Raw genomic sequence first — 21,430 nt, 5'->3', positions numbered from 1 at the left:
ACAGGGCAGGGAGGAATGTGTGATGCCACTGAGCCTCACTGGTGTTTCCCATTCCCAGCCGACCCAGGTTGCTTCCCCCTCCACTGCCTTGGATGCTGCCACTCCTGCGTGCTTTGGGTGGCATCAGAAAGGGTGCAGACAGTGCTGCCCTGGGCAGAAACCTTAGTCTTTGGCAAATATAAGCTATTCTTTTATGTTAATCACTGAGATTTCCATTTATTTGCTTGCTCCTTCCATCCCAGGATAAAGCTGGACAGTCATAGGAGCAACCAACACAATGTTTCCCCACAGAATGAACGTGGGCAGAAGGGAACTGAGTTGAAAGAAGTAGAAGGAGACCTCTAAGGCAGCCCCAGAGGGGCAGTGAACACACATGACACTAACAGGCATCTGGAGAAGAACATGCCTTTCCTAAGAAACCATCCATGCAGAGGGAATCACTGTGCCTAAGGACAACATTAAGAATGCAGGCCAATTACCAGGAGCAGCAGTCGGCAGTAGGAGCTGCCTCCATGGCTCGAGGAGCTCAACACAGCTCAGCATCCTGCTCTGGATATTTTAATTTTTTTTGTGTGTTTCTCTTTTAAAACCAACCAGCTCCATGTAGAACTCAATTAGACAGAGTATACTGCTTATTAGGTATTCCTCCGGAAAAGCAGTGCCACATTAGATCTTTGAGAAATATCATTCCTGCTACCACTGGGCAGTAGGAGCTGCCTCCATGGCTCGAGGAGCTCAACACAGCTCAGCATCCTGCTCTGGATATTTTAATTTTTTTGTGTATTTCTCTTTTAAAACAAACCATGTAGAACTCAATTAGACAGAGTATACTGCTTATTAGGTATTCCTCCGGAAAAGCAGTGCCACATTAGATCTTTGAGAAATATCATTCCTGCTACCACTGCTCCCTTCCTGGAAGCTGGAAAATTATTGCCTTCCTTCAACAACACCCTTTTGATCTGGTGCACATAACTGGCAGTATCTAGCAGGAGCCAATGTGTAACAGAAAAAAACTTTGTTTATTCCATGCAATAAAATTACTTACATGAAGTACAGTCAATTTGCAAACTTGGTCATAATGGAGTTAAAAGCCTGGGGTTTTGTTTGGTTGGTTGGTTGTTTTTTTTAAATTCACTGCCTACCACAATCAGCAATTCTTATCTAGACAGTGCAATCGCTTCAAAATTAATTTATGATCAAAGAACAGACATTGTACCTGGACTCATCTTAAGCACACATATAATTCTCACAGTACATGCATTTGTCTATACCCATCACCAAAAAATAAAGCCAACCCATTTCCAACACCATAAATGCTGCCCTACATGCCCTTAGATTGTAAGAGAGACATCAAAAAGCAATAGGAAAACTTACTAGGGAGAATGGTCTGTGGAAGTTTCCAGAGGAGCAACACCTGCTGTGTTCTGCAAAAGTCCAAGCAAAGGAGTCATTGGTACACACTTAGGGGTGAGGAGAAAGAAAAAAGCTTGCTTAAGTAATTTTCCATCTATCGCTGGAGTATTAGCCTTTAGGAGACATTGAGGTTTAAGTCTAAATGCAATTTAAGCTGTCAATGTCTTTGCAGAAAAGCGACAATTTTCCTGAGTTCCTTCAGGGCAGTGACAGGTTTTTAGCACAGCCCATGCCTTTTCCCAGCGCCCAGTCTTTTGTCTGCAAATGAGTCATTGTGAATAAAGCCAAAAGCAAGAAGAGATAACCAGCTGGGCCATGACCAGGAGACACATGCTTGTAATTATTTCCCCAAGCTTTTCCCCCAACCGGTCACTGCCCGCCTTTGCTTTAAAGGTATATTACATTTCTGCAGCACAATACATTCCTCAGCGTTCCAAAAAGAAAAATAAATATCAAAGCACTAACAAGAAAAGCAACGTTTCAGTTCAGTTTCCTTACTCAAGAGAAGCAATGCCAGCTGCACAGGTTCAATAGCAAAAGCCAGTTCTTATCCGCTTGCTTTAAATCCATCTAACACTTCCTAGGCACGTTATTTAAAAAAAAATTGAAGGCAATTTGAGAAGAAATGCTCTATTTGGTGTCCCCTCAGCTATCTGAGGATTCCTAGGTAGGAAGAAAAAGCGAATCTTGGGTTTGAAAAAGCAGCTTTTTCAAAGTCCCGGTGAAACGCCGCAGCTTCAAAAAAAAAAAAATAATCAACAACAGAAAAAAAAAAAAAAAGAAACCAGAAAAAATGGCGTGTTACCAAATGAATCTATCATTTCATGGTTCAGGTCCTGCAGACCCTGGAAACAGCAGCAGCAGCTGATCTGCCCTAGAAGGCCACGGCAAGGTGCAGCGTAAGGAAAATTGGGTAAAATCTCTTGGGAATATCCAAATCTTGCGTAGGCGTGAGCTCCCAGCAGAGAGCGGGGCTGGGATGAAGGGAGGGTAGATGGCAACACGCTTGAAAGGCACGAGATGATGACGTGACGCCAACCAAGAATTTTAAGCTGATTGCTGCTGCCTATTCATGTGAAAAATAGAGAGGGTTTTTCTTTTTTTTCTTTTTTTTTTTTTTTCCCTGAACTCAAAACCCTAAAGGAGGACGGGGGTGGGGGCTGGTGGGGGGCAGCTGAAAGGGAACGGGGTGGGGGGAGAGAGGAAATCACTGTATCTGAAATGGATTTCAAGCCGGATTCTCAGCATCACGTTCTATTATTTCTGACAGCGACACAGCAAGCCATGCAGTCAGAACGGTCAGAACCATTATTTATCCCAACCTCATTTAATAATCATCCAGCAGTGAATAGATTAGAGCAGAGAGTTTGGAAACAGGGATTGGCAGCATGAAAAGAATAGGAAATACCTTCTGTGGCTTTTTATGTGGCGCTTTATAAAGCTTCTCCATTTTTTCTAAATCTGCCTCTAACTCAGTCTGGTAGAGGTAGAGGTCTTTTTCTAGATCAGTCTGGTTAAAGAAGGAGAAGAAGAATGGGAAAATAATGCTTAGGGTTAGGGGAAACCAAAGGAATGTTAATTTTGAAAAAAAAAAAAGCGAGGCTTTTTAATCAAAAAAAGACAAAGATGGTATGGACAATACACAGAATTTCACTAGTAATTAATCATGTTTCAATCATTACAGAGGAAATAGTTTTAGGCATTTAACATTCAAAATTAAGAGATGCACAGGCCTCCTAGAATCTAATTCTACAAACCATAAAGTTATAAAACCCACCTGTAAAAAAAAAAAAGAAAAGATACTGTAACAATATGCAATATGCTGTTAGTATAATTATCATTGCAAGTCAAGATAGCAAAACCACCACTCTAAATTACGGCTGATTATGCTTTAAGAATTGTTTGTTAAATCAATTTACTAGCTACTTAATTGTTAGGCTGATGAGCTCAAGCCCAATTAAAACAAAATCACTCACAAGCACACAAAACCCAAGCAATACTACAAAAAAATAAAGGAAAAAGAAAATCACATACACACATACATACGCGCTGGATGCTGTAGTACAACGTATGTGAGGCACAATTACCTTTCTATCCTCTCTAGTAAGGATAGAGCAATCTCCAGGAGTATAATCCCAAATCTTTTTTGGAGGCTGATGGAAAGCAGAGGAAGGAAATGAGGAAATGAAGATAAGGAAAGACATCACAGAGAATATGGAAACTGGATTAGAACAGAGGGGGAATACAATAGGGGATTTGCATCAACACTGAAAAGAAATTAAATAAAAACAAACCTACAACAGAGAAAGAGAGATAGAGAGAGGGATAAATCCGCTATAGCACAAATATCAAGAGCTCATGGGAGGCAAAAGGGAACATACATGCAGTCTGGGAGGGGGCTGTTTTCAGTCGTGTTGGAGGAAAATTTTAATTTTTGCAAGGTGCTCTAAGGGATTTTGGGCTCTCCAGAGGGAGCCCACGGCTGGTGGTTAAAGCATTCTTAACACAAAAACAAAACGAAATGGGGAAAAAAACACACAGTCATAAAAAGAATTTGATTTGCTCATTCTTCTTTTGGAAAGGAAAGGGTAAAACAAGGGCCTTTGATAAAGAAAAGGGGGAATCTTTCCCACCCCCGACCAGACTCTGAATACATACCATGTGAACAAATGGCTGAATGTCCAGTGGTGGCATTGTGGGGCAATGAGAATGCAGAGTCGTTATTTTTTTATGTCACTGGTTTGGGGAGTGTTTTTTGGTGGAGAGAGTGGGACACGGGGAACTTTGGGAACTAGTTATTTAAAATTCATCCTATAGGTGAAGGCAGCTATTTTAAAATAGGATTTTCCTGCTTGGATGCACATGTAAATATCAGGGAGGATTATTCAAAGTGAGAGACCTTTGTCCTGACACTCCTATCCAAATAACGCCGTGCTAATATCCTCACCTCTCACTGAAATGCTCAGAGTCCTTATTCTCAGTTTATGAAATCAAAACATATTTGCTCTGTTTCCAAGCAAAAATAACCTCCATTGGTTGGCAGGCTTAGCATCATCCTACATGTCCGTGCTGACTCCTGTGACTTGTACACCTCCGAGTCACTGGAACAGGGAATGTCCCAGTGTCAGTCTATCAAAGGTGAGGCTGAGCTACAGCATCTGGGTCTTGGTCCAAAGTCCTCCAGGTTTCTAGACTGCCTGGACCAGCAGTTTGAACTCAGCCCACATCTGCGTGGGTTGCAAACACCGTAAAAACCTATTTCTTACCCACCAGATCAGCAGCTGCAGGTAGGCAGATGGTGCTGCAGAGAGTTAGGTTTGAGATTTGGAGGGAGGAACCGGAGGGAAGGAGGTGCAAAGGGGGGACACGCACCTCATTTTCCAGCCCCCTTTGCTTAGTGCTGTCTTAGAAAGGGTTGGAAGAAAGTGCCCATGTGTGATCCCACAATTACAATGGAAGACAAGCTCTGGACTGACCAAATGTCATGTTTCATGGATGGGTTCCATGGACAAGATGATCTTTAAGGTCCCTTCCAACCTAGAAGATGGGGAGGCACAGGCCAGGAGGAAAGAGGCATGTGGGGATTCAGTCTCAGCAGCCCCCTGAAAAAGAATCCACACTGCAGAGACTGATCTACCTGTCTGCAGGGGACACACCTGTCCGCAGAGCTGCCTAGAAATGCATCTGGGATGCTGGTCCAGCAAAGTGCTTTCCTCAATGGGGAAAGTCCTGTCCTGGTCATTCTGGTGTGTCTGGAGAGGAAGACCCACAGGCTCACAAGAATCCTGTGCTCCCTTTTATCAAGGATTTTCCTGCTGAAGTCATGTACCTGTAAATATAACTTCAGAAAGCCAGGGGAAATCATCCTGTAGAAGTACACATTATCTCCAGCACTGGAGAAAACAAAAGCTGGGACAGAGAATCTTTGAACATCCCAGGTGCTGGCAAACATCAATTAAAATGCTCTCATTAGGCACGGGGATTAGCCACTAGCTGGTCATGACAATCTGGTCCTCTTGTGACCCGAGTAAGCAAAGCTACATAAAGCATGCTCTTTTGGCCCTGGGGATTAAGCTTAGAGAGAGCTTTGCTGAGTTTCCATCAGGTTCCAGAGCAAGTAGCTATAAAAGTCTGAGGTGACAGCCTCAGTTCAGGTGCCTGATGTCAGAAAGGCACCTTCTGCCACGCTCACGGGTTGCCAGAGTTGATCACAGAGCTTAGCTGCATGGCTTTGGACCCAGAGAGAGTTGGGATGGGATGTCATTTCAAGGCAAGCTGAAAGAAAGCAGCCCTTAACAACAGTGCCCTGAGCAAGGTGTGGGACCTGTCACCAGAAGAGCTGGTCTGCTGAACCAGAGATGGACTGCTGGTGTCACCTGAGATGCCCTCCTCTAAAGTAAGGCCAAGGCTACATGACTAAAAGCACAAACACACACTTCTAAGGAGATATATATATATATATATACCCTCACTTCTAGAAAGGCCTGAGGGCATAAACATTCTCCTTTCTCTGACACATTTGTCATTAACTCACATTAACTCGAAGGATCATAGAGATGACAAACCTTCATTCACTGCAAGAGCGTGTAGCTATTAATTACACAGCAGCAAAGAGAAGCAGGTTTCTTCTCTCTTTGTGGAAATCTTAAGCCACAATTTGTAAGAGGTTATATCCTTAGGCTGACAGCACTTGAAAGCCTCAAGGAGGTGGGATTTACCCAACTTCTATTCCTAAAAGTTATGGGGTCTCATCTCAAACACTGTTGAGGGTCCTTCTTTAGGTCTGGATGGAAGGTCCTTAGCCATAAAACATAGTTTTCTATGACAGAACAGACTGCCCAGCCACTGTATGTGCCCGTTTTCCAGCAAAAATTACATTATTTTTATGATGGGATAAACTGGGCACCTAACTTCAGGCAGCTACATTCTGTGCAGAGGAATTTTGTCACTTCTGAGAGAACACAGACCAGATTTAAAGAAAACCTGCCCTCTGGTGTCCATGCACAACTGCCTTTGAAGCCAGCAGAGAATCTTAAAATGTATTTAGGTTTTTTGTACCTGCAGGGAAATCTCAGCAGCACTCACAAATGGTGTGTTTGGGCATTTGACAATTGACCTCAAGGAGAAACAACCACTGTTCTTTCAGCCTCTCACTATACAGATGTTAGAGGCTGATAGTGACCCTCTGGTGCAGTAAGAGTAGCTTATTAAATAGTATTTAATAATAAAGTTAATAGAGTTTAATTGTATGTGCCCGTTTTCCAGCAAAAATTACATTATTTTTATGATGGGATAAACTGGGCACCTAACTTCAGGCAGCTACATTCTGTGCAGAGGAATTTTGTCACTTCTGAGAGAACACAGACCAGATTTAAAGAAAACCTGCCCTCTGGTGTCCATGCACAACTGCCTTTGAAGCCAGCAGAGAATCTTAAAATGTATTTAGGTTTTTTGTACCTGCAGGGAAATCTCAGCAGCACTCACAAATGGTGTGTTTGGGCATTTGACAATTGACCTCAAGGAGAAACAACCACTGTTCTTTCAGCCTCTCACTATACAGATGTTAGAGGCTGATAGTGACCCTCTGGTGCAGTAAGAGTAGCTTATTAAATAGTATTTAATAATAAAGTTAATAGAGTTTAATCAGTAAGAACAAGGCCATAGAATGCATTAAAGTCACTTTTCTTTCCAGTAGCCGTGACCACCGATGTGTTCCCTCCATCAAAATGTCCTTTGTCCTATTGAATAATTAAGCTTTGCTTCATCTTTTTCCATCCAGAGTGGGAAATCAAGGCTTTTTTTTTTTTTTTGGTAACTTTTTTCCCCCCACACATAGCAACACAGCTCCATTTGAAAAGAAAGCACAATGTTCTCAGATTCCTTTGGCTTCAGGGAATGGCAAGGGCTATTCAGCACAGACTGATGCACCTCCGTTTAGGCAAGGGGCTGCTAAGGAAATGAGCAGGAAACAGGGTCGTTATCTGTTTATGGATAACTGGAAATTACTGACCTACAGTTTACAAGCCAAGACCAGGAATAAATGAATGATTCTGCTTAAAGCTACCTGTCCAGACCAGGAATAAATGAATGATTCTGCTTAACTTAAAGCTACCTGTCTGCCATCCTAGGTCTTGTTAAGCAGGAAAATAAGGGCTTTGAATAAGGACTTCCAAGAAATGAGAACAGGGCATTACTTCTAACATTACCAACAAAAATGCAGTCTGAACTATGGTGTGTGAAAAAATACTGCCTTGTTGATACATATGGCTGGAAGGTGGGAAATGCTTGTAAATGGCTTCAAAATATTTGAAGTGGTGACGGAACAGCTGCTTTACATCAGTGCCAGCACGATGTTATGAACAATCACATTCTTAAATGAGTAAGGCAGCTGTTCCAGGTGTAGGGCCTTGCAAAGAGATGTGACAATCATTTAAAAAAAAAAAAAAAAAAGGGAAAAAAAAAAAGGCAGGTTGACTTCATTGGTCATTGGAACTATCAAACTTACCGGTTTCCCAAACTCCAATTCCGAAAAGAATTTATACCAAGGTTCATTCTTTAAATCTATCTCTTCTGGGCTTATATCCCGAGTCTAAAGGAATTGGTGATAGGGGAATGGAAGAGAGAGAAGGATAACATTATGCAAAGAATACACGGAAAGGGACTGTTAGAGATGCAGGTCCCATGGTTTCCATTCTAAAATGTAGATATTTAACCTTATAATTTGGAATTTCTATAGCACCTCTCACAAAGGCCGTGAACGGCTTTGCAAACATCAGTTAAGCCTAATGGCATCACTGTGAGCAACATGAATATGAATGAATTGCATTTTACAGATCAGGAGACCTGCACAGAAAGAGATTATGCAGCTTGCCCAGAGTCACGGGGCGACTCAATGGAAGAGCTGGGAGTCAACCAGTCCTTCAGTCCTACTTTCAGACATTTCCATCAAATCCAAAGCTGCATGTGCTTTAAGTATTTTTTTTTTTAATCTTCATTTGGTTAAAAAATAGATTCAGTGAGACCTGAATCAAATACTGCATCTTTAACAGCACATGAATATGTGAGAAACCCTGTTCTACACACTGCAAACAGAGTGAAAGGTGGTTTTCTAAATCAAAGGAGACAAGTCAGAGAGAGCGCACCCCTGAAAGATCTCTGAAGGGATGGAGAGAGAGACAATATTACTTGTTCCTTCACAAATAAATGCGAGAGAATTAGACACAACTACACCAAAGGAAAATCAGACAGGACAGAAAACAAACAGCACAGTTGAAAAGGAAATTCCCTTTTGTTCATATCATCTGTTTTAATGAAACAAAAAAAGTTGAAATAGTTGTAGCCGATTAAAAATACTACTGGTGAGATAAGAGAATACAGTCCATTGCTGAGGGTTATGAGGTGTCACTCCCCAAAACACATCTAGCTAACTCCTGCACTTCAGTGCACCTAGTTGCAGGCATAATGGATCTCAGCACATTAAAAATATAAATACATTATTTCTGATACAGCAGTGTGATCCCAAGTGCTCCATCACAACAAGCGATGAGCCACACGTGCACGGTGGGACAACACGAAGGGTCCTGATGCAAATCGACCTGTGATGGGGTTACTGAGGCAGAGGAAGGGTCCCAACAGCACAAGGCTTTCTTAGATGTCCCAGGCTCTGCCACGGCCATTGGGCATCACAAAAAAAGCTCTAGGACAAGAGCTTGGGATTGATGCTGAAAGATGGGCATTGCTTCCACCTGAAAGATAAATGGTTACATCATTTTTCATCTCTGATGGCATGGGGGGGAAGATTTGGTTATTTCTTAAAGGCAAAATAGAAGCAATGCCTCCATTTTGTTCTTGACTGCATTCCAACCAAAAGTACTCATCTTCTTATGGAACTACCTTTACATTAAAAGAAAAGCCCACTGACATCAACAGGAGGCTCTTCATTGCTCTCAAATGGTTTTGGATTGGGATTCTGATAGTCAGAGCTCTGGGTGTGCTTACCAGGAGATCCCCACAAATCTCCTGCAGCCTCCTTGAAAGATCTAGTTGGTAACCACTGCATTTCTGTTGTAGTTAATGAGACTGATGGAGACCACAAAGCCACTATTTCAAGACTTTCTTCTGTGATCTATGGCTTGAAATTAAAGCTCAAAAAATAACATTGGAATTAATACAGCCATCACATTCTTCTTGTCTTTGAAGAGCTCTGTACAATTTTTCTCAATTAGGCTGATAATGGTCCTGCTTGTGATTTTTAGACTCTGATTCAACAGCTCAATTAAATACCTGATGAAGTCTGAACACGTAAACAGTGCCACTGGTGATGACAGACCTTTCACAAAGGCTTAAGTACACAGATGGAACAGGCCTTTTGCCACAAGGTTGAATCTTGACTGTTTACCATGAGATCTCAGCAGAAGTCTTGCTCCAGGATGGACTGCAGGAATGGAGTTCAAATCACTCCTCACTGGGCAAGTCTCTAATGGGCTGAGCCAACTCCCAGTAGGATCAAGAGTCCTCCGTCGCCTATTTCAATAGGCACTAGGATCATTCTCCTATCAGGAGCAACTTTGTTGAAGTCAATGAAGGGACACGGGTGTGAAAAGAAGTTGGTTGCAGGATCTTCAAAAAGGGATGGACCTTGATTGCACTTGGAAGGAAAAAAGAAAACCCACCAAAATACTAAGGAGAAGCATCAGGTCCCAGATCAGACTTGATTCTTCCATTTCTATTGATTTAAATTGCTGTTCACTCTTGTGTAAAATCCTTGGCAGGTTTTTCAGGAGCATTCCTATTCCATGCATGGATCAATGCCTGAGCTGTTAAGGCACAATTCCAGTTTACATTTGGAATCTCACATGCAATTAGCGCTTTGAACGGAATCCTTCAAATTAACACCTATATAGAACCATTGTATCTTTATGTACCAAACTGCTATTCACCAGAAACCTCAATTCAGTATTTTCCAGCCATTACAGTGTCACACTTGTACTGCTGAAGGACACCTTAAGTGCTGTCTGCAGGACTGGCTGGTGAGGTTAGCACCACCTCTCTGCCCTGTTCCTCACCAAGCATCCTCAGCCAAACCTGCAGAATGAGACTTTTGTCTGTCTCCTGGCTGTCACCATTCACAGCATGACTTAAATTCAAGCTGAAATGGGTAAGAGCTCAGGTAACACCCCAGGTTACACGCCGGCGTAGCTCACATCCAGTTCTGCCACCCCTGCTGCAGAAGTGGTGAGATCCAGCTGAGGAGGAAAGGATCCCAAGGGAGATGGCCATGTCCTAGTGCACCTCAGAGGCATCCCCCGAGGGACAGCCCCCAAGGGGCATTACAGGTGCTCTAAAAATTAGCCGTTTGGTGTTTGAAAGCGTGAGAGGAACACAGAAATGGAGCCAGCCTGCTCCGTTGCATAATGCCTTCAACCGTCCTGTGTCAACTAATGCTGTGCCCTAGAAAAAGTACAGCTGGCAAAGCAGCTGCTGAACAGGTCACAGTGTCAAACACGGATTAAAAACTAGGGTTAGTGATCCATACTTAACACAGAAAACAACACGTCCGAAAGGAAAGAAGCCTCTCAGTCCCCCCTGGATCTCGCTTTAGAGAGAACAAAAATTGTTAGGAAGTTATGCAAAACAGTTTTCAAAAAAACAAAATATAAAGGAAATACATCAGGTGAGCACTGCAATGTAAGCATAAGGAATCCTATCGGAATGGAACTGGACAAGCACTTGGGGAATATTTTACAGCCATGGGATAAAGCCGCAAAGTAGGATAAAACAAACATTACCATCTTTTCGTTGTTCAGAACCGAGGACTTTCCTGGCTGATAGTCATAAATGCTCCTTGGCTCCGCACGGTATTTTCTGGTGTCCACCTTCTTGTCTGGAGGCTCCCAGTCAGTCCTGAGGAAAGAAAGATCAATTAACCAAAACCACCGTGGTTTCTGCGGAGACAAGCACTTCCTTTCGACAGGCGCCTTTCCCTGATAATCCTGGTTTAATCAGGGTACTTTTTTTAATCTAGGAAAGGAGCCTGCTGCGAGAGGAACAGTTCAGATAGGGCTCTGGGAATGTATTTGTTTATCTATAGCAGGCAGGGTTTGATACAGCTCAGCTGCTGAAACCATCGGAGCAGAGCGGCTTCAATAAACTTCAATAAAGGGGTACTTTCAATAACTTCCAGATTTCTATATCTTTCACGATTGGAAATAGCTTAGTGATGGGATTCAACTAAGCTCACAAATATGAATATGTCCAGACTTTGAGCAGCACTCAGGTTAAATCTCTTTTGCTAAACTTCTTCATTTTAGGCACATTGCCATTTACCTGACTACTACTGCTCTGCATTCTGTGGTCCAAGAAGGGGTCTTTTCTAGAGATATGAGCCAATTATCTGACTGGTATAACTAAAGGTGGCCAACAACAGTCCATTGACTATCCAAACCACTATAGTTTTGTGCAGTGTCCACACTGGCACAGTTCAGACAACAGGTATCTTACAATGTCCAGCTCCTCTGAAAAGTAATACATTCAAACACCTCACGCAGAATAACCAATGCCCCTGAAAAGTCTCAGAAATTAGGCCATTTAAGCTGGTAAACTAATTCTGATCTTGCCTTTGATGGGCAGCGTTGTATGTGGAGGCATCTCCTGTAGCATTCACCAAACAAAAGTGAAGCCTCTAACCAAAATCACTGCTCCAGAATTCCTCCCACTTACCCTATGGACCTGGTTTAGGATAGGAACAACCCACTGAGTTGCCCAAACTCTCTCCACTGGTTTGAGAGAGACAGAGACAACCAATTTATTATTTTTTTAACAAAAGTAAGGCAGGATGACAGCCAAAATGACTGGCCTACAAATAGTGTACAAATTTCAACAGGATTGATCTCTGCTCTCTAGAATAAACTTGATTGCTTAAGATTCCAGCCCCAGAGAAACTTCTCTCTGGTGAAACACTGTTTTGCCACTAGGTAATAGGAAGCACTAACTATTGTGATCCTTTCACTTGCAAGAGTTTTCTCAAGGGACCAATGTACTATGGGTTAACTCCTGCATAAGGAAGACACGTTCTATCACCAGACTTTGACTCCTGATCCAGTGGCCTGAGACGCTCACTGAATTAGCGATCTCAAATTATAGCACTGCTCATTTGAGTCATAAAGTGAAAAACATCAAGAGCATGAGGAAGTTGGTGAGGGAAGAAGGAGCAGTTGAAGAGCTGGGAGAATTCATAAAATATTCATTGCTCGTTCTGCTTTCCCTTCATTTGGTAAACGCATTTATTACTGCTACAAAAAGATTTAAAATACACGGTAACAAACAAAGCAAAAAAAACCAGGAGTGAAGTCATCTTGAAAGATCAGCAACACCACTACTTAACCAGAACCTACTTCCAATAAAGTTCATATGGATGAGACTCCTTAGAGATGGAAAATGTGAAAAACTTTTAGCAAGGCTCAACATAAATCCAGATTTTGCTTCTCCACAACTATCACTATCCACCTCGTATCCTGAGGTGCCTTTACAGTGTCACACCGAGCCAAGAGTTTCCACTGTGCCTCTGTGGCAGGCACCATATGGGGATGACACCCAGGAAACACTCCTCACCCAGGCAGGAAACTATGCATCAAAGTGTGTGATGCCTGGTAAAAAAAGATAGATAAAAGGGGGGGACTGGGCTGTGACAATGAAGAGTTTCACTGCCGCCCAGTAGAAGGGTCAGAGTCAAAACTACATCTCCACTTCCCCCAAAAAGTTCAACTGGAGTTGTGGACCTAAAGCTTCCACCTTTGTTCCCATTCACAGCTTTCAGAGATGCTTCTAGTATTGATCCAAATGTATCTTAGCTCAGGTCACCTTTCTGGGCTTGACTTGAGCGATGAAGTGCGGTTTGGCAGTGGCAAAGTGGCAGACCTCTTAACGACCTTCTCTGAATCAATATTGTCCATCTCACTCTTGGAGCGGGGAACGGAAAGCTGGGCTCTGCCTGTAGGGTAAGGCAAATACAGGAATATTGGTGAACTGGATAACAGGCAAATAAATACATGCTTTACACACCCCTTCTGTTTGACAGATTACACAATAAAAGTGAATTACTTACTGTCCTCAGAGTAGGAATAACGAGGAGAGTATGAATCAGAATCTTCATCTGAAAGACAAAAGCATTTTGCAAGTGAGCTGACAAAGCCCCAGAGAAGCAGCACCAGAGACCCTTTCCATTTCTTCTACTAATACACTGGTCATAATTTGAGTGATATGCCCAATACTTACCACAGGCAGAGGATCCTAAAAAAGAAAATCCCAATGAGGTTTAAATTGCATTAAAAAATAATTCCTGGATTAGATATAAATATTAATGTACTACTTACACTAATACTTTTCTCCAGGCTCTCAAAGCACTTTAGAAAACAATCACTTTTTATCACAAAACTCCCCCACAGCAAGGGTTATGAGATCCACTTTATCAAAAGCTGAAAGATAAACTGAGGATCTAAAAGCCATAGCATATGCCTAAGTAACTCATTAGGTGCTGGACACAGTCACAGAGCTGAGGAGCCCAGCTCCCAACCACGTATGATAATCGCTGGGACATCTCCCTTGTACTAATTTGCACGACAAGCTGGAGCATGTTCACTGACTCAGGGTATCACTGAAGCACAGATCACGTTCCTGGCACGAGGCACACGTATATTTGCACCAGGAGACTGTCCTTGTTCTGAAGAGCTTGCTTTTTAAAGAGGAAAGAGATGTCTATAGATGCAATGGGGACATTTGAGCAGCTCTACAATGACATCAGTGTAAGCGAGGAGTTCGGAGTTCAGCATCATCACCCCCCTCTCTAGGCCATGGCCAGAGAGACTCTGACTTGATCAAAAACCCAGTGGTATCTTTCTACCATTTTTAACAGGTTTTGGAATGAATACTCAATAAAGTGCAGGTAGTACCAGGGAAGTTGGGATCAGAGCTGTAAACTGGACCCACAGGTCCATCACCTTTCTCTGTTGCTGGGGGTTCAGACTCACAGGGGTGTATATATGAGACATCTATGGGACTTCCAAGGCAAAATGTGGGGAAGTACAATGCAATGATTGCAGAGAACTGTGGAAAAAGGTATAACTGACAGAAAAGAACATACTAAAAAAGTGCTACGTGAATTTAGTGATGCCGATCAACAGCTTGAAACAATTTCCAGCTCTTCTCTCAAGGAGGACATCAATCAGCTGCTCCAGCCAATCTCATCTGCTGGAAAAACCAATCTGGCTAACACAGCTGACCTGAGATTGCACTCAAGGCTTAATCAAGCCTTTCAGGGAGGCTCAAAGAAGTCTTTAACTTTTAGCCCCTCTGCCGAGTTCTCTTGGTGAATGAATTAGAAGGCTTAAGTTCCAAGCAGATGGTTATTGACTCTGGTGTGTTCATCCATAACCTTCAAATTAAAAAATAGTGAAGGTCAATTTTCAGGCCAATTATCGTATTTTAAATCTAAATGACAGAAAGAAATATATTTAGTTATTTAATGTTATTACACTGAATTGTTGACAAAACTGACTGCTATTCCTATATAAAAGATGGGTGTATTCAGATATCAAAATGCTTGGTAGATCACAAAACTCTCTGTTGCTAGAAATACAGACGAAGAAATGTCTAAAACCATCTTCACAGCCATTCACCTCTCATAGTATTATTTAGTGCTGGTGAACAATGAAAAAACCAATTTACTTACTTGAAGAGAAATGTCAATATTCATTATAGCTCAACATTCAGACAGGAAAACCATAGAGGAAAAAAAGATCACTGCAGGTAAGTGCTATTTTCCAATTGCTAATATTCTAATATCTACAATAACAAGGAGAACAGGTAAGTTTTGTCTCTTCCAGTATCTTATGAAAAAGAGTGTCTGCATTTCTTCCCTTTCTACATGAGGGAATACCGAAATACAGAAATTTGGAATGACTTGATAAAGATTAAAAAGGGAATCAGAGATGAGAATTAAAACAAGATCTCCTGCCCCCCAGAGCTGCGTTTTATCTGTGGGACCCACCTTAATGGAGCAGAGTACCACCAATTTGTAGTTTCAAAATCTGATTCCTCTAGTAAGAAGAGGCTGTTTCCCTGTAGCTCCTAGAGAATCTGCAGATTTTTTTTTTAAAGGGTTGGCCAAAACATCTACATTTCAATACCCCTGGACTCCAAAGGTATTTTAGAGAGGAGCCCAAATATTGATGTTTCCAAGAGATCCTATGCATCAATCCAAAAAGTGTATCACTTTGAAGTGTTTTCTAAGCATGAAACATGCACTCCAACCCACGGACATCATCAGAGAGTCCAGATTCCTTATCAAGGAAAGAATCCACACAGATATTAGAGAAATATTTCCCAGCATATTGAGAATAAAGAGCAAGTGTTTGGTCCAATAAAATTTCCACTACCTAAACCAGCAATTTATTTTCATACACACTTTTTTAAGCGCATAGGGGACACTTATGGGAAACCAGACTTGTAATATATTACTGTCATTGGTTTCGCAAACTACGTTAGTTCAGAAAACAGCGAAAAGTACTTTCAAACTCCATTACAAACAAGAAAATTGAATTTCTGTAAAACTCATTTATCAACTAGTTATTGAGCCTCTTTGTTTCTATCTCATCTGTACCCACATACCATTCTGTCAATAGAAAATAATTTACACCGCATTATGATTTACAAGACAGGACTCTTCACCTACAGGTTTTACCAAGAAATGAGCAAGTATCTTGGATACCTTTATGACACTAGTCCACATTTATTTTAACAATTAAATGCACCTTACGCCTCCTAGTCTTCTTTGAACATCTCAGGTAGAACCCATATTGTATGCTTTCTTCTTACACAGTACCCACCAGATGTTAATATAATATAAACACTGAATGAAATGGTTAATTAATAGTCTCACCAGGGTTGGCTTGGGGCACAGGCTAAGTAGGCAAGTTCCCAAACTGCAGGATCTGAAGTGACACCAAAGCACCAACCCAACAAGGCTGTCACCAACCAAATTTCCCAATGGGGAAATGTCTGTATGTCCCATGTGTGCAGTGGATTCCAGGGTTTCTTAGATATAATTGAGTTCATGCCCGTGCACGCAGTTAGGGGATTATCACTGCAACAGAGAGCATTTCACCAGCCCTGAAATGTGGCTGCAAAGGATTCTGCTTTGTACATTAAGTTCAAAGGAATCTGCTGAGCACATGAGGAGGATAAGGTAAAGACAGTGCTATTTCCAAGTTGCAAGATGTCCTGAAGAGACCCTCAAACTCCGGCCTTGCCTAGATATGCCAAGTGCACCTAAGCCCAGCCCTGAACCTACGTTACCAAGTTATATTTCTTTTAAAAGATTGCATTGAGGGACTGATCCAAAACCCACCGAAGCAAGCAGCCTTTTCACCACGAGGCTTCAGTGACGTTTTGGGTCTGGCCCCAACACCGTGTTAATATTCCAAACCAGAAGTAAATAATTAAAGAAATTTATGGATCCCAAAGGGGAGGGGAAGGGGAGAAACCTCAGTTAAACCAGACCTTTATGTGTAAGTCAGCATTCTAGGCACGTTAAATAATCACTGCACGCACATGGCTAAATACAATCGATAAGCGCATAAAACCAAGCAGGTCCCGAGTCTTGCAGCGTTAGTCAAATACTAGTTACAAAGCCAGAGGAGCACTGCAAAGCCAAAAAGGCATCATACAGTCAAGGCAACGCTTAAGAGTGCAGCAAATCATTACGAGGCAGCATAACGCTCAGCAACTAGAAAAAACTCCAGGAAGAAAATAAATGGATAAGGCAGCATTTGTGCAGAAAAAAATAGATACGGTCCTTTATCATTTACCTTCAGAGATAGGACTAGGAGTAGACGCAGGAAACTGGTATGTAGGAGAATAAGGATTGTCTTCTGCAGCAGAGAAAAGCACTGGATTTTGAGACTATCCACAGTGAAGTGGAGGTTCTGCTACATCCCCCAATTTCCTATCACCGCATGACTTTATTGCCTACTTTAATACTACTAGAGTAAACAGCATCATACTTTAAAAAAAAGATTAATGGATTAGCAAAGATTTAGTTATTTTATGCATCATACTAGAAGGTATCTTGGGCATAACTGAATTTCCAGCCAGTGTAACACATGGGTAGTGGAAATCTAGAACCTGAATCTAGTTACTATTAGGGTGCTATAGTACAGTTAAATCAAAGCACAAGACAACAGATACTCTGACTAAACTTCTGGTACCTTCAGTTTTTTGCTGGATTTCAGGAAGTTCAGGAAATATGTAGGTAGGGCAATAAGGGTTTTCTTCAGGAGTGTCTAAGGAGAGGAACGTGATTTGCAAAAAAAAAAGAACAGAGAGGACAGATTTAAAGGGGGAGAAGGGCGAGACAAGAGTCCATACAAGAACAGTCCCTCTCGTGCTGCTGTTCTAGCACGACTTTGCTCACTGCTGCCTTGCGCGTCTGGGCCCTGCAAGAGATCCTGGAAGCTGAGGGGACTGAACTCATTCTCCTCCTGCTGAAGCACGGGCTCTGGCTGAGCTGAAGAAAACTCTGTTAGGAGCTCTGGGATTAGGAAACGGTTCAACTCTTGCTCATTCCATCCAACACAACACAGCCTCGAGATATATATATATATGCGTAAAGCTCATCACGACAGCACCTGCAGCGGCAAATTCAGCTCCAGTTTGGCATGCTCTAAGGATTTATTTTATAAGCGCCGTCCTGAATCGCATCTGCCTGCGCATCAGGATGTGCAGAGGGTCCCGTTTGCAAACGCTACTGCAGCCCAGCAGAAGGGAGGTGAAGGTCTCAGCAGCCAGGCACAGAAGTGCCCCAAAGAAGGGGGTTCCCGAAGAGTGCACCGCTGCAAAGTCTGCAAGTGCTCGCCCAAATTTTAGCTCTTGAAAGGAGAAAACTAGAGGTTTTGGAAAAGGAGAGTTCAGATTCTGAACTCAGCAAAAATCAAAGGAAACCTTTCCATTGGTTTCAGTGAGCTTCAAATTAAGCTTTATTGTGCAGGTATTAAAGCTTTACAGTGGAAAAAGTTTTCTCTTGTGCACAGAGCAGTTTCAGTGAGAACCTACTATCCTTTAAAAGTGCGTGTGGGGTTTAGCTGCTAAAACTGGAGTTCAGGGATCTATTTTCTCTAATTATTAGCAGCTTTCTGATCTCAAATAGTATTGATTTCATGACGGCACTGCACTTCACCTTTCAGAACAACTCAGACCTTTCTTTGGACTTCACTGTTCCCTCACCTTTGACTTCCGAGATTTCAAATACATGGGTTGGGTTCTGTGGTGCAGAGCAAACACTAGTTAAGACAAAACACCTTTTATTTAACATCCAGTACAATTCCTTACACGAATGAAACAAAATGTTATCAAGGTGGTCTTTTAAAGTAAATAGATAAATAAAAAACATCTGTGTTACAGTACCTCTATTTAGCTTGTGGATCTGTTTGAACATCGTCTTGTACCAGTCCTTCGATCTGTCTGTGTTCTAGTGGAAAAATAAATATACATGTAAAGAATCACAACCATGAATTCTACCAGCCTTTCAAAGCTCTTACAAATCTTCCAGCAATGGAAAAGCTTTACAGTCTGCTTCCTATTTCATTTATCATCACTGACTACCTAAAAATCAAGGCTATATGGAATTAATACCTTGAAATAGGAGTGATTTCACTCATATAAATAATCTCATACAAGCTTCACTCAGGTTACTAGTAATGTACAAGCTATGCAGGGGTAGGTTGCAACCTGTATAGAATCATAGATTGTGCAGAAGGTTTTGCATATTAAACTGATTTGACATCTAAAAGTAGCCACATTGCCTATTTTAGTCATAAATACTGATTTCCGAAGTATTCAATGGAGAGTTAGAAACATCTAGTGTTCAAGTCACACTAGACATTAGTTATAAAAATAGGTTAATAATTCTTTTCATGATAATTTCTCCTCAACACCGAATGAACATAAACACGTTGCGTAAAAGACATCTGCCTTTAAGAGGTCTAAAATAAGACAGAACTCCCCATCAGCCACTAGGTGTGAGTGAAACAGAAGAGCAGAAAACACTATTCTCAAATATGATGAAGATATAGTAATTTTTAATTTTTTTTCTCCCTGAACCAGCCAAAACAAATCACTGATAGCAACTGACAGCAAAAGGAAGTGTTCATAATAAAATACATTGGAACTAGAATTCTGTCTTCCCTTAAACCTTTGCAGTCTCTGGAGTTTTAGTGAATTCCCTGAGACCTAAGGTAGGCAGGACTCTGGTCCAGATTTTATGTTGTCTTACCCTCAGAGGAATGCCAATATCATCGACGGAGGTATCGGCCATGTGCTGAGGGCTCTTCAAAACACTTCTCTTCTCCTCCATTGCCCTCTTCTCTCTTGGCAGTGTCTCCTGAACCGGCTTGTCCCGTACGAGCGTTGAATCAACTTTATCAGAAACTAGTCTGTCTGGCACCGAATCTGGAAATGAACACGGGGAATTCTTATCTCATCCCAGAGTCTCACCACATCATTATATTCCACTCTTTTGAGGAAAAAATCCTAGCAAGTAGTTGATGAGACAGACTGTGTCCCTGCTCGCTGTGGTCAGCATCTGGACTGAAGGAAATGCTAAATGTTTGATGCCACCAAAAGCAGGTTACCATCTCTCAGGCAGCCAACTTCATGCATGTCATGACAGTCTCAGCTGTCATGTATATAAGACAAGAGAAAATTTTGGTTTCAAGGACCATATAGGGCTTGGTTTTTTTTGTCTTTTTGCCCAATTAGCAACTCTACAATCTCATTCTTCATCAAAGTGTTAGTGATGGAGCCTCTTTCTGCTGGTGATTCCAATCTAATGGAGCATCTTACATGGTCACGGGGCACTACTTTTGAACAGCTTGCACTCACCCGCCTGACACCCCATTTGTTACAGGGAGTGTATGATGCTTGCAAGTTCATCCCTGTGTCCTACCCAGAGTGCATAAACAACAAATTCCACTGTTGTTTAGTGTGTCTGTGATTCCTCTTGCACATGATTCTGCATGAACAACTAATTGCTCCAGACCTCCTTGCTTCCACCTGGAATTCCTTGACGCTGCCCAACTGACAGCCACTCACACCAGCAGGCACCACCACTGGCCAAGGAACCAAGGGACCTCAGGTTGCTCTGAAGCTCTACCACGCTCTGGAGAGCTACAGCACAGCAATCCTTAGGCTCTGTCGAGGACTTTTTCTACGTGGATTTTCCAGAGAGGAAACATCTGTGACTTTACAGTCTGTCTCATCAAGACTTTGCCAAGTCTTATCCTTTTTTACATCACCGCATGCATTGGGGAAGAGAGAGAGAGAGATGTTTATTCACATGCACATCACCATACTGCCCAAAGCCATTAAATGTGCAGAAATCTGAAAGGGACAGTTAGCAGAGGAAAGGCTCGTGCATAAGAAAGCATTGGTCTGTTGGTACCTTGAGCAAACACAGTTCTGGCTCTGCAAAATTCAGTATGTGAAGGATTTGCATTTGAGTGGCTGGTTTGAAATTACCATCAAACTTTAAGTCTTCCTCCTTATCAAGAAAAATGAAATAATGCTTATAAATGTTCAAAATGGGGCAAAGCATCTATGAAATCCTTGTTTAGCATTGTTACCCTATTTCCCCTCTCTGTGAATGTATCTGCACCATGGTCCTTTCGTGTCCCTGGTGTACAAGGCTCTCCACTTTCTAAGAAGTATTTGGTCCATTTCCATTACTAAGCTCCTTCCTAAGCCTCAAGAGGAGAGAATGGAAAGAGCAACTGAAACTAGACCACTCTTCCATGACCTTGAAGACCAAAAGGAAGCAGGTTTTTGTATTTGAAGGAGGATATGGAGAGGATGCAAACTTTAGGAAAGATTTATGGCTTTCCTCCATTTCTTATCATCGTCACTGCTGATGTTACAGAGCCTGGGATTCTAGTTTAGAAAAGTCACTTTTTCCTGCAGGCTAAAGAAT

At 41.9% G+C, this 21,430-nt stretch overlaps 1 protein-coding gene across 43 annotated transcripts in view; it reads right to left on the bottom strand.

The window, feature by feature from the left end:
• The window catches only part of SORBS1 (sorbin and SH3 domain containing 1), a 74,097-nt gene that overhangs the window by 28,386 nt on the left and 24,281 nt on the right, over positions 1-21,430 (bottom strand). For 29 of the 43 annotated variants that reach the window (XM_014956189.1, XM_014956194.1, XM_014956185.1 and 26 more), the window contains 11 exons: positions 19,739-19,914; positions 18,871-18,934; positions 17,676-17,750; positions 17,277-17,339; positions 13,517-13,564; positions 13,273-13,402; positions 11,202-11,316; positions 7,919-8,002; positions 3,501-3,566; positions 2,822-2,923; positions 1,375-1,424 (listed from right to left, as the gene is read on the bottom strand). In XM_014956189.1, the coding sequence (XP_014811675.1) occupies positions 1,375-1,424; positions 2,822-2,923; positions 3,501-3,566; positions 7,919-8,002; positions 11,202-11,316; positions 13,273-13,402; positions 13,517-13,564; positions 17,277-17,339; positions 17,676-17,750; positions 18,871-18,934; positions 19,739-19,914 (973 nt within the window). The remainder of the gene's footprint in view (positions 1-1,374; positions 1,425-2,821; positions 2,924-3,500; positions 3,567-7,918; positions 8,003-11,201; positions 11,317-13,272; positions 13,403-13,516; positions 13,565-17,276; positions 17,340-17,675; positions 17,751-18,870; positions 18,935-19,738; positions 19,915-21,430) is intronic. The other 14 variants (XM_014956190.1, XM_014956219.1, XM_014956223.1 and 11 more) reach the window with 4 other exon arrangements.

This window comes from Calidris pugnax, unplaced genomic scaffold, assembly GCF_001431845.1.
Source record: "Calidris pugnax isolate Ruff unplaced genomic scaffold, ASM143184v1 scaffold196, whole genome shotgun sequence".
NCBI lineage: Eukaryota > Metazoa > Chordata > Aves > Charadriiformes > Scolopacidae > Calidris > Calidris pugnax.
Note: the sequence above shows the minus strand (reverse complement) of the source record. Positions and strands in the feature narration are given on the sequence as shown.